We start from the raw sequence: 15,737 nt of genomic DNA, 5'->3' as shown, positions 1-15,737 counted from the left end.
ACACCCCAGGTACTAAGTACATTACAAGTCAGGACTCACTTTATCTTGGAACAACCCCTCCGAGATAAATGTTATCACCTCCATTCTAAAGATGAGGAAACTGAAGCAGAAAGAGTTCAGCCATTTGTCCAGGATTTCACAACGCTAGAAAGTAATATAACTGGGCACTGAACTCGGGCATCTCATTGGAAACCGTCCTCTTACCCACTGCCCACGAATAAGGTGTATTTATGTGGCACAGAGTCGGTGCTGAATAAATGGCAGTTGCTGTTGATACTACAGCTCTTTACTAGGATGCAACTTCTTGTATATTTCTCTCCAGGGACCCAAGCGGATGTTGGACGCTCAAGTGCAAACAGACCCCGTATCCATCGGACCAGTTGGCAAATCCAAGTAAACAAATCAGCACGGTTCCCACCAAGTTCCGCCACCAAGAGGTCTTCTCCCCACTCAGTCTCCTCCCCAGCCCCGCTCCATGTATATATTTTTTCTTCTGATGGCCACGAAATGAAATTCTGCTTACACATTAAGCCTGAGCTGTTGTATATTGAGGTGTATTATTTCTGTCTCTGGTCCAGTCTTTCCTGGTAAATATAACTGTCAAGATGGTTTAGCAGGTTAACGAGCCAGGTCAGAAGAGTCGATGGTTGCCAAGCAGGTAGGGGGAGGGGGCCGAGGACTGCTTTCTGGTGAAGTTATGAAAAATGGCCGGTGATGAGTAAGTTGCAGAAGGAAAACGCCTGCCTGAAGGGATTAAGCTTTGTAGTAAATACACGCTCATCCTCTCAGCTTGAAGAGGAGAGACAAGAATCCGTTTGTTTAAGTTCATGTCTCAAGGAGGGAAAACGTGGGCTCTGTGTTGGGAGGTTGCCAATTTTCTGGAACGGAATGTGTGGGGAATGACAAAGGAATGAATAAGAGTTGTTTTTCAAATAGGGTTCTTGAACGTTACTGACGAGCGGGAAAAGATTGACTGGAGAGGGCTTGACATAATTTGGGAAAACAATTGCTTTTTGAGGCTCAGTGACAAGGGCGGGGATTACAACTTCAAAAAAAAACAAACCAAACCGAATAAGTGAAGTTGCGAGTTTATTTTGCAACACTAGGGGGCGCCAAGGTCTCCATTTTCATCCCGCATCCTGCATCCCTAACAAAGATTTCGGTCTCTGCAATCTTACATTATTAATGTTTCTCAGATGGCTGAGGGGCTTGCTTCATCTGTTCTGTCTGACACTTATCTCAAGTCTGTCTGTAATTTCCTAATGTTCTCAGGATGTGCTCTGATAAAACCCTCCCTATAACCCCAGTTAATAATAAAAATTTACAGAAGATTATTCAAATACCTGAGTTTTTTTTAATACTTGTACAGAGGAGTACATAGGACGATGAGTGTATTAAAATGTAATCCAAAGTAGCCATATGATTGACTGATACCATGTATACTGTATCTTTCTCTGATTTAATAAAAAGTACATTTACATCTGAAGGATCTTTTAATTTTCAACTTTGAAAGCAGGTCTCTCGTGCTCTATGTCTGAGATGCCTTTATCTTCCACAGTAGAAAATCAGTGCTCTTTTTCCATCTTATCTCTTCTCCCAGATCCTTCTCAATTTCCTTGTATGTGGGCACGTGCACATACAAATGTGTGCACATGTATATTTGTATATACGCACACATGCACATATATACAAACACTTTCTTAGGCCACGCCGCCTAGAGCAGAGCCTGAGACAGGGATTCAGATGCACGTGTTAGGCTGAAGGAGGGCTCCCAGGGGAAAGGGAAGAAGAGAAGGACAGGGCAGGGATTGGTCTCAGCTGGAGTTGAGTTTCGTCCTGATCTGCCAGGGGGCCCTGGAGCATGAATTGCACCATAAAGTTGGTCATACCTACAAGGCAGGGTTTGTCCCCTTGTTGGTGAGACATGGGCCACCCTGGCAGGTGTCAGGACAGGCAAGCTGCTCCCACTGAGCTGAGAAGCTGGATCCCTTACCGGCTAGAGGATGAGGGTCATCCCAAGTGTCCACTACAGGTACACATGTATACGTCCAAGCGTGTATTTATACCCACATATGCACACATTCATACTTATAAACATAGTTACTTCTATACAGGAACAGATAAGTGCATGCACACATTCATAATCATACACAGACACGTGTAACCGACAGAACCACATGCATACACTGACTCATACAAGTCCATTGCATGTACAATCCATCACAGTGATTAGAAATAACATTGAACATCCTCTCCTGACAAGTCTATACCTTAGGCAAATAAAACAATGGCTTAGGCAAAAAGGCCTTTGGAAAATGTGTTCGGGACAAAAATGTTTCTAAGAGAACAAATTGGGAGATCCTTGGCTCCTGGAACCCGCTGGCTCCCAGCTTGGGCTGCCTGAATGCTCAGTTTCCAGTAAAGACCAGAGGCCTTTTCCTTGCAGAGGGGTTGGTTTCTTCATCCCTCCTGCCCGAACCTGGAGAGTCCTCAGTGTCTGTGACTCACCCAGCTGAGAATGACCTCATGCTGCTTCATGTCTGCATGCTTAACTTTGCCCAAATGAAGAAAAAAAAAAAAAAACATTGGGGAAGCCCTTGGTGGGGGGTGACTTTCCCTCCACCTCCACCATCGCCATTACAGTACATGGGATGATTCAAGGCAAACAGGCAGCTGGTTACTGCTTTGTCTCTAAACACCAGGGGGGTTGCCTGGTGTGACCTTTGGGCTCCAGACCATACCAGTCTATTGAGAAAGGTGACAGTATTATTTGCAAGCTTCACCTCACTGGACACAGGGGCTTTTTGCCCTGAAGAGAAATGTCCCCAGGCAGGGCTGAGTCACTAATGCAGAAGGAGCCCTCCCACCCTCTCCCGCCCCAGAAAAACATTTTTTAATTTTTAAAAAGAAGTTCTCTGCTGCGAATCTTGCTGGAAAGCATGCCAACAGTTTCTGTAACTGGTTTCCCATCCTCCTGGCCAAAAAAGAGAACAATCTTGTAATGAAATTGCTTTTTTTTTTTTTTAAGAAAATTTAAGCCAGATAGGACTCAAATAAATGGCTTATTGGGGGGATTCTAAAGCCAGTTGTAGCCTGAGAAGCAAGTTCAAACTCCATTTCTGAGTTTTGTGGAGTTTGTTTGGTTTTGACTGGCGAGCCAATTCCTGATGCGTTTACAATAAATACTAATTTCCATGCTCCTGCTGACCTAGTGTGAAAAGAGCACACAGTTCCCAAGTGAGCTCAGGAAAGCTCCCAGGACACGGATTCACAGAAGGACTGAAGTTCTTCAAACTACAGAACCCAGGAATGCCATTTGGATAGCAAAACGGCACACAGTAAAATGTTAAGAACACCCTGAAACTGAAAGAGAAATTAAGACCTGGAGGAGGGGGCAAAGGTACCTTTTTGAAGTTGACATACTCATTAAATTATTGACTTCTTTATTTTTAGGTGCACATGGAAGAGTGTCTTCTCCAATGTCATGAAGAAGTACCCTTTCCAGGAACTGGGCCTTTGAGCTGAAATGGCTGCAATCGGGGAAAACAAAAATCAAAAAACTCTGCTTTCCAGCTCCAGCCAACGGCGACTTCTGGACTGATATCCATAAAAGAATTCATTCAAAGGCACAGTTGTTCTCAGCAGCCCCTGAGGTCTCTCATGAATTCATCCTCTTGGGGAAAGGGACACATACCACCCAAGGAAATGCCAAACTGGTTTTATTGTACCCCCCTGCCCTTTAAACAAATTATCGGGGATTTAAATACACACACACACACACACACACACACACACACACACACACAGACCCTCTAGCTGGACTGTTGTTGTTTGTTTGCAAACAGATGCACTGGGGTCCCCTTTAATTAGATTCCAAGAGGCTAGAATCTGTGTTCTGCTGGCTCTCTCTCAAAGTGCCTGGAAGGGAGCAGACCTGACGAGTATCATTTCTTTTGTCAAATAATCCCAAGTTGACCTTAAGCCTTACAAAATAAAATCAGATCGCCACCCTACCTTAGAAGGAAAGCAAAATGATTTCCATTATTAACTCACCCAGGTTGCAAATGCAGGGAATGCGCTTTGCAGAAATGTAAGATGATTCTTATCAGCTTTTATCCTCCCAATGTCCCTTTTTCGGCCTTTTAAAAAGGCAGTTTGCTCGGTGAGTAGGATTAGGTTCCTCTGTGGTCTAGATCTTGTTCACTCTATCAGTGGAAATAAAGGGAGTCCAGCCCCCCTGGAAATTACAGGCTCCATTAGGAAGAAAAGAAATTACTTACAGAGCAGCAAATTCTGTAAATTTGTAATTCAGATCTTAGCCCTGGCCTGAATGCCAGTCAGGATCCAGCCCTTTGCATAAATTGGTTTTCTGGGGAGCTTAACTCTTTCGCCTCTGTTTCCCTTCCCCGGAAACCTATTCACTCAAGCCTGTCTATCCCCTGGCCCTTTAACTAGCCATAGCCCGTGCCTGGGTAGCAACCCGTGCAATTTCACAGAAGTAAGGGTAATAATAATAAGGCCTTACATTAACACACTTCACAGTTTATAGACTGCCTTTTGAATACATTATCTAATTTAAAGCTGTATGCCCCTAACTGAACTTAATTGCCTCCTTTGTTATATTTTATTATGAGGGGGACTGGTGTGCACCTGTATGGCTTTTTTTTTCCCCCAAAGGCGCACTCCTTAACAAAATGGCCTCCAGCTGGAACTCTGGCAATGATTGCTCATTGCTCACGTGATTTATTCTCGTTAAATCTGGCCACAGCCGGGAGTTCCAAGACCTGGCGTCCCACAGTCTCTAGCCTGGTCCTTTTCCCTGACTGCCCGACCAGGAGGCTGGGCTGAAGCAACTCTTTAAGAATATGTTACTCTTAAGTAACTTCTAGAAAGTGGTCAAGTTGAATGAAGAGAACTAGAAAAAGAGGGCCAAACCGGGTAAGTCAATTGCCTTCTGTGATTCTCAGTCCCCCAAGCAAAGGTAAAGTTGGTTGTTGGTGGTTTTTCCATTCTTATCAGCTCAGTCTTGGAAGAAGCTTGAGGAACGGTAGTGTGATTGCAAACCGTTTAAGTTGGTGTCATTGCTAAGCATGTAAGTCACCCTCACCAGCCCACCACGCTCCACAAAGCAGCCTTGCCTCTCTCATCTCCACACCCAACTAGGGGAGAGGGCGAGTGACTTACCTCGTCAGTTTCCTCCCTAAACAGGAGGATAATAAAAGTGCCAACTTCATGGAGTTGCTGTGAGCATGGAGCAAGTTGGAGCAAGGCAAACGCTTCATGCAGTGGCTGGTGCATAAAAAACAGTACAGGAGGGCTGATAGAGCACAGGGCATTTTAGCACCAAGTAGCTGAAAACTCCTACTCAAATTGGCTAATTAATAATAAAAACAGTAGGGATATTTATCATTTCATGTAACAGGTGTTTTGTCACAGCCTGCCTCTGATTCTCTGGGACTCTGCTCTGCCATGTCCCATGAGCTGACCTCATCCTAAAACCAGTGCCAGATGATGGCTGCAGTGCCAGACAAGGGAATGACGGGATTACCATAATCAGTTTTGATTTATCATTTTGGTGAAATCAATATTGAGACGGCAACTAGGATAATGCAGTAAACAGTAAAGCAAGCATTAATCTCAGTTTTTTTTTTTTTTTTTTTTTTTTTTTTGCGGTACGCGGGCCTCTCACTGCTGTGGCCTCTCCCGTTGCGGAGCACAGGCTCTGGACGCGCAGGCTCAGCGGCCGTGGCTCACGGGCCCAGCCGCTCCGCGGCATGGGGGATCTTCCCGGACCGGGGCACGAACCCGCGTCCCCTGCATGGGCAGGCGGACTCCCAACCACCGTGCCACCAGGGAAGCCCTAATCTCAGTATTTTTTAAAGGTAGCCGTTCCCCAAAACAGCCAGGCCCCTTCAATTCAAATTGATGGGACCTGAGCAATTATGATGCCTGCCCTGCAAACCAGGGCCATTAGACCGTGGGCTCGTCAACACCGGGGACCTGCTTGTCTCATTCACTGCTCTATCGTCAGTGTCTAGCACAATGCCTGGGCATAGTAGATACTCAATAAATGGCAACCAAATGGGTAAATTGATAGATAAATATTCTATGGCCACGTCCATTGGGAAGAGGGTTGCCTTATGCTCTAGTATGAGTTTATTTTAGCTCCAAGTGTTTGATCACTCAGACATCTTCCCTCCTCAGGTGCCCAGCTGAGTGGTCCTCAAAGTGTGGTCCCATAACAATCAGTATCAGCATCACCTGAGAACCAATTAGAAATGCAAATTCTCAAGCCCCCCTCCAGACCCACTGGATCAAATGTGTGTTTTCACAAGTGCTCCAGGTGGTTCTGATGCAGAAAAAATTGAAAACCACTGGTCTAGGTTGAGCTCTTACTTCACTGAGCATCAACTAAAAAAGACCAGGAGATGCAAAGATGATGATAGCTAACACTGGACTTTACTATATGCCAGGTATTGTGCTTCACATGAATTCCCTTGTTTATTGCCCATTTTACAGATGAGAAAACCAAGGCTCAGAGAGGAGAAGCAACCTTGCCCAAGGACACACAGGTCAGAACCAAGGTTGAAACCCAACCTAAGCTCTTAAATGCATGTTTTCATATCTGTGGGAAAGACAGGCAGACAAAAAGACAATCATAATATAATGTAAGATAAGTAAATGCAGGGCATTGTGGAACTCAGAGGAAGGCACTGCTACAAGACTACAGGGGATGGCCATTGGAGGAGGCGACAGTTGAGCTAACTCTCAAAGAATGGCCAAAGGGGTTTCCAGCAGAACAGAAGTTCAAAAGCCCGGAGTCTACAGAGAGAATGGCAAGTAGCTCAGCGTGGCTGGAGTGAGGCTGCGGGGGGAGGATAGATAAGATGGTGAAGGCTGGGGAGAAGGCCAGACCAGGTCAACAGGGACACGCAGTAAGGAGCCCATGGTAGGAAGTTTAAACTTTCTCCTGAGGGCAGTAGGGAGCCATGGGAGAGACCTGAGCTGGAGGGTTACATAATCAGATTTGTATTTTGTTGCAGGCATATCTAATAATGCAAACTCAATTCAACTAATATTCATTGGATTCCTTGAGTGACCTGAACTACTAGATACCATAAAGTATCATCATTTTGTTTTTAAGACTCTTTAACGAGTGTAAGAAATACTCAGATGAAACCTCTAAATGGCACTGGTCCTTAAAAGAATGCTTCAATGCTTCTTCCCAAGCGCCGTACGTGTGAATTTGGAATTTTGTCCCACAGTCCACCCAGATTACCCACATCTATGAACCAAGGCTGTGAGATCTTGAGTCAGTTACTTTACCTTAGTTTGCTCATCTGTAGAATGGGAATAATAATGGAACTTAACTCAGAGACTTGCTGAGAAGGGTAAATGAGACAACGCATTCATGGCTTGCTAGCATGGTGCCCGGCAGGTGTTGAGTGCTCAGTCAGCATTATTGATGAGGCTGGTGACACCTGTGCAAGGTAGAGTGTACGTCTTCTCTTTCAAGGGCTCAAAGCCCATCCAATCTGTGGGACACCCTTAAGCCGCATCCCTGTCTTTCCCCGTCCTGGTAACCACTTGTCTGTCTGGCTCATCCAAGAAAAGAGAAAGGAGGGAGGAGAGAGGGAGAAAAATGCCGATCTTCCCTGGTGTCCATCCCCTTCTAAAATAAAGTAGAATTGGGGGTGGGTGGGGGAGGGAACTCAGGTCTGCCTTTGACTTTCCTTGGTTGTATCTACTTGTACTGTTAGCCAGGTTGCTATAGTAACAGATGCTATGGCTGCCCCGCCTCATTGCTCCTCAGTCCAGCTCTGAGTTCACCGGTACTGATAACTTCCTACCTCAATGATCCCTCCATGATTTGCTTTTCTTCCTGGTGGCTTCCTCCAGGGGCTGTGAGAACTTGTTCAGCCCCCATGCAGGGCATCCTGGACATGCCTGAAAGTTCATGTCCCCAGAGGCTACCCTCAACCAGTGAGGGGTGGAAAACGGTGGATAAATATCTCAGCTTCGCCATCTTTTGGGGTGGGTCTTCCACATGCTCCCACAGTGTCCCCAGCAAGACTGAACCCAACTGCCCCAGTAGTAACACTCAGAAACACACTCTCCCTCATTCACGCTCCCGGGGACCCCTTCCCAAATAAACAACCTGCGTCCAACTTCTTGTCTCAGGGTCTGTATCTAAAGCGCAAACGTCTGTGTCTCACTTAGGGTTCTCTCAGGGAACCTCGCTTGTGCCAGTAGTCTAATAGAGGAGGATTAATATGGGTAGTGGTTTTAAAGGTGCTGGAAGAGCTGACAAGGCAAGCATGTGACAAGGAGGCCATCCAGAGATGAGACACAGAAGGAAGCCACAACCACTATTAGGGCCAGACAGATAAAAGGAAGAGGTGGTGTTACCAGACCAGGGAACCCGGTGGTCCTGTGGGAAATGGAGCGCCATGTGGGGAGGTGCGGGAGGGGAAAGACTGCCTGAGGGCAGCTGTGGGGACGGGGGTCCGGAAGCAGTGTTTTTCTGCTGATGGGAGGGAAAAATATCATGGTGCCAGAGCCTTCCACTGGCTGAAGCAAACCAGGAGCCAGTTGGCAATGGAACCTGGGAAAGGCAGTGTGAAGGGCAGCATGGAGAGAGGAAGTAGGAGCAAATAGGCAAATGCCCAGCACAGTCCAAGACCCTGCTTTAAGAGAGAGAAAAAGAAAAAGCAGGGAGCAGCTTTGGTCAGGGACCCATCCCCTCCCCTGTTTCCACAGACAAGAGCACATCTACTATGGTCTCTGAGACAGCCCTGTCACCTTCTGTCTCTTCAGGACAGAGGAGTGGTTAAGGACACAGGCTCTGGGTCCAAGGGCCTGGGTTGGAATTCCAGGTCACTTCACTTCTCCCAGGCTCACTTTCACATCCATAAAATGGAGCTGAGAGTGGAATCCACCTCCTGGGGTTGCTACGGGGATTTAACAGCACACTCCCTGCAAAGCAGTTAACACGGTGCCTGGCGCATAATAAGTGCTGAGTAAATGTTCACGTTTATCAGAACATTATGAGATTCAACTGTCATTTGAGTATTTGGAAACTGATTAAAATTCCTGCTCAGACCTGTTTCTTCTCTTAACCACACAAACCCCCAACTTCAAGTCTAGAATCTGAGACTCTGCCTCCAGTCTCTACTTCCCTGCCTTTAAACAACAAAAATAAAACACCAAGGAACTTTTCCACTTTCACAGAAGTCCTGCCAGAACCCAGGGAGAAGCAGCCTTCTCCACCCCTCTTGGCTCAAAACCCTCTCTCCACAGCCCCTGTCCCCTCCCTCTCTTGGCCAGTTGTTCACAAGTAGCTTAGCAGTTTTGAGGACACAAAAACAGGAAATTGTGCACCAGTCCTGACTAAGGCTAAAAAACTCATGTGCAAACTCTGCAACATACAGATTTCTTCAGCTCACACAAAAATAGGGCCTTGAAAAATCAGGTCCCCTAGCCAAGCTCTCTGGATTTGCTTAATCATGCCCTTTGCAAAATTATAACTTCTTTAACCATAAAGAAGAGATGGTGAGAAAGAGGGAGGCGGGAGGTGAAAGGTTTTAAGTTAACCACAAGACAAGACAGGAAATTCTGGAATGGGGGCTGGTGGTGATGTTTCTTTCATCCCTCGATGCCATAGCAGCCTTGGATAGCAACTCTGGAAAAATGACCAAGCCAGGAATTTTTTTTTTTTTTTTTTTTTTGCTGTTGACTCTGACTCAGAGGGAAACGTAGGCTTCTTCATTCAGGGGCTAAATAGAGACTATTGGATCCAATTAAATAAAAAAGAGAGAGACTATCAGAGACTATTAGAGATGAGAAGCAGAGAGACTCTGAATCGTCTCCATCTGACCCTTTATTTGACGCAGACAGCAAACATTTGGTGAGGGCCTATTCTGCCCTTGTTCTGTACAGAGACAAAGAGAAAGACAGAACAATTTTAAATCTAGAAACTCTTGCTAATATAGCTGTGATACGTATAAAGCAGAAACCCCCAGGTCTAGGAGGAGAAATAAAGAAACCCACCGTGGTAGTTGTAAGCTTCACCATTCCTCTATCAGTAACTAATAAACAAACCAACAAAAGCAAATTAGTAGGGATTAAAAAAAAAAATTAAAAAAAAAATTTGACCAGCACTATTTACACAGTTGGTTGAACTGACATTTATAGAACAAAGCAACCAATAACTGCAGAATATATAATGTTTTTGAAGTACATATGGAATATTTACCAAAATTGACTGTGCTGGCCATACAGTAGGCCTAAAATTTAGAAGATGGGGCGGGCAGTGTTTGCTGTTAGATTGGATAAGAGTATCAGAAAGAGACGGAAATCAAGGTTGACATTGAAGGACTCGGTGCTCTGAAGTCAAGGGTGACTGGTTCATGCTGCATAATTACCATTTTGGAAAGATTGTGTGTGTGTGTGTGTGTGTGTGTGTGTGTGTGTGTGTGTGTGTGTGTGTGTGTGTGGTAGTCATAAGATAGTCCGGAGTATTTCTATGTGTGAGTCAACCTGGGAGTGAACCTGTGTCCAACTGAACATGAACCAATTATTCAAACTTGGTTTCTGGAATATTCCCAGGGTGAAATAAGTCCCTGGTTTTATCATCGTCTTCTCAGTTTAAGTGTTTGCTTGTCTTGTGAACTGGGTTGATATTATCTGTTTCAACTTGGAATGGTGGACACACAGAAATAAATCTATGAAAGTCCCATGACGTTGACAGACACTTCTGAAAAAAGGAGTGGATGACCCGATTCCTGGCCGCCTTTATCAATGTGGGATTGGTTTATTCATTGACCGATTGAGTATCAGTTGTGAGTCTGGGCCTGGGAGAGTGGTAAAAAGAAAAGCAGAGGACACTCCAGTATGGCTAAGGAGGGATCCATTCCCAAGGCCATATATCAAGGAAATGCTGTAGGAAATCCCACATGCATAGTTGTGTGTCGTACCCTTGTGTGATATGTTTGGAGTAGTAATGAAGAACATTCCAGGACTCAGTTCTTCTATGAACTATCCCTAAGACATTGGGCTCGTATAAAACATCACGTCTCAGTTTCTTCACTGTAAAATGGCAGTGATTTTGACAATACCATCATTGTAGAAGTAACCAGATGAAATTCCCAGCCTGCTCAGAGCAGTACCTGGGATTAAGTTAGCACAAAATTAGCATTTGCAGCTCTTATCGTTATGCTGCTTCAAACATTTTTATCCTTTTAAAAAAAAATTTGTGAAATCATATATTTCTTTAAAGATTATACTCCATTTATAATTATAAAATATTGATGATATTCCCCACGTTGTACAGTACATCCTCGTAGCTCACTTAATGTTGGATTGGCCCAAAAGTTCTTTCGGATTTGCTGCAAGAGCTTATGGAAAACCCGAACGAAATTTTTGGCCAGCCCAATACATAATGTTTTATACCTCTTAATCCCCTACCCTTCTATTGCCCCCCTCCCCGCTTCCCTCTCCCTACTGGTAACCACTACTTTGTTCTCTATATCCGTGAGTCTGTTTCTTTTTTGCTATATTCACTAGCTTGTTTTTTTGTTTTTTTTTTTCGGTACGCGGGCCTCTCACTGCTGTGGCCTCTCCCGTTGCGGAGCACAGGCTCCGGACGCGCAGGCTCAGCGGCCATGGCTCACGGGCCCAGCCGCTCCGCGGCATGTGGGATCTACCCAGACCGGGGCACGAACCCGTGTCCCCTGCATCGGCAGGCGGACTCTCAACCACTGCGCCACCAGGGAAGCCCGTGCTTGTTGTTGTTTTTTTTTTTAATATTTATTTATTTGGCTGCATTGGTCTTAGTTGCAGCAGGTGGGATCTTCATTGTGGCATGTGGGATCTTTCAATGCGGTGTGAGGGCTTCTCTAGTTGCGGCGTGCGGGCTTAGTTGCCCCTCGGCATGTGGGATCTTAGTTCGCTGACCACGGATTGAACCCATGGCCCCTGCATTGGAAGGCGGATTCTTAACCACTGGACCACCAGGGAAGTCCCTGTTGTACTTTTTAGATTCCACATATAAGTGGTATCATACAACGTTTGTCTTTGTCTGGCTTATTACACTTAGCATAATGCCCTCCAAGTCCTTCCATGTTGCAAATGGCAAAATTTTACTCTTTATTATGGCTGAGTAGTATTCCATTGTGTATGTGTGTGTATATATATATATTTATATATACACCACATCTTCTTTATCCATCTGTTGTCAGATACTTAGGTTGCTTCCATATATTGGCAATTGTAAATAACGCATGTAATTGTAAATACATGCATTGGGGTGCATGTATCTTTTCAAATTAGTGTTTTTGTGTTTTTTGCATATATGCCCAGGAGTAGGATTGCTGGGTCATAGGGTAGTTCTATTTTTAGGTTTTTGAGAAATCTCCATGCTGTTTTCCATAGTGGCTACACCGATTTACATTCCCGCCAACAGTGTACTTAGGGTTCACTTTTCTCCACATCCTTGCCAACGTTTGTTATTTGTGTTCTTTTTGATAACAGCCATTCTGACAAGTGTGAGGTACATCTCATTGGGCTTTTGATTTGCATTTCTCCGATGATTAGCGATGTTGAGCATCTTTTCATATGCCTGTTGGCCATCTGCATGTCCTCTTTAGAAAAATGTCTATTCAGGTCTCCTGCCCATTTCTAATAGGGTTTTTTGGGTTTTTTTTGTTTTTTTGATGTTGAGTTGTATGAGCTATTTATATATTTTGGATATTAACCCCTTATCAGTCATATCATTTGCAAATATTTTCTCCCATTCAGTAGGTTGTCTTTTTGTTGATGGTTTCCTTCGCTGTGCAAAACTTTTAAGTTTAATTAGGTCCCACTTGAAATCATATATTTTTAATGTTAGGGGAGAATAAAGATAAAACAACCCATGATAATCCCATCTCCCTGACTCAGTCTTATCATTACATAGTCCTTTCAGATATTTTTTATATAGATTATTTCATACAAAAGTACCTTGCATACAGCAGGTAATCAATAAAATGCATACTGACTGCCTGATTGTCCGATTCAATGCAAACTATTTTGTGTTATGCGTTGTGTACCTAAGTTATATTATATTACGTATGATATGATGATATTATAATTATAGCATGTACATTCCCCTTATGTTTTTTCATAAGCTGTGTGATCATAATTTTTATGGCCTTAGGATCTCTCATGTCAACGCATGAGCTTGGCTAAGCCATTTCTCTTTTGCTGTGCTGTCGTACGTAGAATTACTGCAGATCACTCTACTTTGGACTCTACCACAGTAAACAGTTCTATGTATTGTGTTTTGCCTTTTTTGGAAATTTCTTAAGATGATCGTAGACTATGGAATTAAACATCCCAAGCTAAACCTTTAAGTTAGCTGAGCAGGGAGTCCCAAAAGATGAAACCAAAATGGGACTCCTTCCATAAGGTCAGGTTGAAATAAAATGAGCTCTACAAGGTGATAAAACTACGTATGATCCTATCTTCATTCTGAAGTATTGCTTTTCACTCTTTCAAAAAACATTGTATGAAAACCTACAACTCCCTCAACACGGATCAATAAAAGATAAGAGTAGTTTGACGTGTTCATAAACAAAAACAACAGCACTGTCACTCTTAGTAGGTATGTGTTTAAAAAAAGAGCTCGTCAGACCTCTGGTTAATCCAAAGACTGGCTTTTAAAAGCTGCGGAGAAAGATTCTCAGCCGTGTATTGTGTTTCCTGAAGCGGAACCCCTAACATCTTAGGATGGGTTGGGTGGATAAGTTTCTCTCTCACGGTGCTGGTAAAGCAGAGAGGAAGGAGCGATCACAGCAATCTGTTTAAGTGAGAGCCGCTTCCTAGTGATGCAGAGACAGCCAGCTGCGCCTTGATGGTTATTTGTCACAGCAATGATGGGTGCAAGCCTGGTGGTGCAGAGTGGGGTCTCTGGAACCAGGCAGCCATGGGCATGAAAAGCACCTTTGCCACTTGCTACCTTGTGACCGAAGGTACATTAGTAACTGACCGAGGCAGGGTTCAGTCCCAAATCTCCCTGGTTCTGAAGTCCCTGGGCTTCCACAGGTAACACTACGCTCTCTCCAGATTGGTTGTTCTCCTATTTTGGTTGATTCCGAAGTGTACTGGAAATGGGAAGAATGAAAGAGGGAAGGCCGAGGAGAAGGCTGTTGCTGTGCCTCCTTGAGAGAAGACGGTGGCTGAGGAGGTGGTGAGAAGTGGCTTTTTTCAGGACTTACTTGAATAAAACGTAACACGATGGTATAATCGATGTGGACCTGAAAGGGGGCTGAAGCACACGGCCTAGCAGGTAATAGTGCTCAACAGATTGGTTCATTGGCTCCCAATGGATACCAACCTGGAACTGGGAGGTTTTGCTTTTCACAGGAAAATCTGCAGGTTAACAAGAGTATCTTTCTCCCCACACCGTCTTTTCTTATTTCATCCCATGAATGATGGCCCTAAGGTAGGGTGAGAAGAAAAGAAAAATAGGTAACCTGAGAATAAAACTACTGATTCAGTGATAGTTACATGTCCACTCTCTGTATTTTATCCTATTGAATCTTCAAAGGAGCCCAATGAGGTGGGGATCTTCTCCCCATTTTACACATGAGAAAACAAAAGTAAAAGGAGTTTACAGAATTTGCCGGAAGCCACAGAGCTGTTAAGTTTAAAAAAAAAAAAAAAAGGAAAAAGAAAGGCAAGGATTCCATACGGGTTTGTTTGATTCCAAAGTTTACAGGCTTAATCATGAAGCTGTATTGCTTCCTGCCATGTTAGTGGGAAGGAGGGAGATTCAGGGGGAGGGAGAGAGCTTCGTTCTTCTGTCTGCATGTTACATAACTCTTTCGGGATCAGTTTAAGGAAACAGGGGCCAAACCTCTGTTGCCAGCCTGTGGCTCCAGCCCGCTCAAGTTCTGTGTTTTCTCTTATAAATGTAAGAACACACAACAGCCCCTTGGGATGGGAGGGGGGAGGGGTTGACACTTGTCACCCAGCATTGGGGAAGTTGATCGTTTTAGGTCCTTTTTAACTGTGTGAATGCCTGACACTTGACATTTGGGCAAAAGGGGAAATAAAAAGTCCCCAAAAGGCTGCTTGGGTCCTGTGTGGCTGATTCCTTGCCAAACAGGAATCCTCCCTTGGCTGTCTTCCCTCAGAAATGATTTTCAAACTACAGTTTTAAAAACAATTCCTTTGGGGAATTAAAAAAGCAATCATGTTTTCGATAGAAAATTGTTGTGTCAACAGAAATGCATGAAAAATAAAATCACCAATTTCCCTATCACCCAGAGAAAAGCACTGTTAACAAATGAATGCTTCCTTCTTTCTTTTCCCTTATGCATATAGACCTTTTTTTTTTTTTTCCCTGTACGCGGGCCTCTCACTGTTGTGGCCTCTCCCGTTGCGGAGCACAGGCTCCGGACGCGCAGGCTCAGTGGCCATGGCTCACGGGCCCAGCCGCTCCGCGGCATGTGGGATCCTCCTGGACCAGGGCACGAACCCGTGTCCCCTGCATCGGCAGGCAGACTCTCAACCACTGCGCCACCAGGGAAGCCCCGGGCGTGCATTTTTTAAATCAAACATTGTATTACCAGCACTTCCGCATGTTTTCTAATTTAAAAACTTGTAAAACGTGGTTTTTAGTAACTACCTAAGAGTCTACCCCAATGATTACTATAACATATTTAATCGTTTCTCCATTGGTGGACATTCCTTTG

General features: G+C 44.4%; 1 protein-coding gene across 2 annotated transcripts in view; it reads left to right on the top strand.

Annotated features, from left to right (window-relative positions):
• BCAS1 (brain enriched myelin associated protein 1) overlaps positions 1-1,428 on the top strand; it is a 106,667-nt gene extending 105,239 nt beyond the window's left edge. For both annotated transcript variants that reach the window (XM_082671009.1, XM_082671010.1), the window contains one exon: positions 323-1,428. In XM_082671009.1, coding sequence (XP_082527135.1) covers positions 323-397 — 75 coding nt within the window. In that variant the 3' untranslated portion in view covers positions 398-1,428. The remainder of the gene's footprint in view (positions 1-322) is intronic.
• Positions 1,429-15,737: the final 14,309 nt, after the last annotated feature.

This window comes from Grampus griseus (genome assembly GCF_964374135.1).
Source record: "Grampus griseus genome assembly, chromosome: 14".
Lineage (NCBI taxonomy): Eukaryota > Metazoa > Chordata > Mammalia > Artiodactyla > Delphinidae > Grampus > Grampus griseus.
Note: the sequence above shows the minus strand (reverse complement) of the source record. Positions and strands in the feature narration are given on the sequence as shown.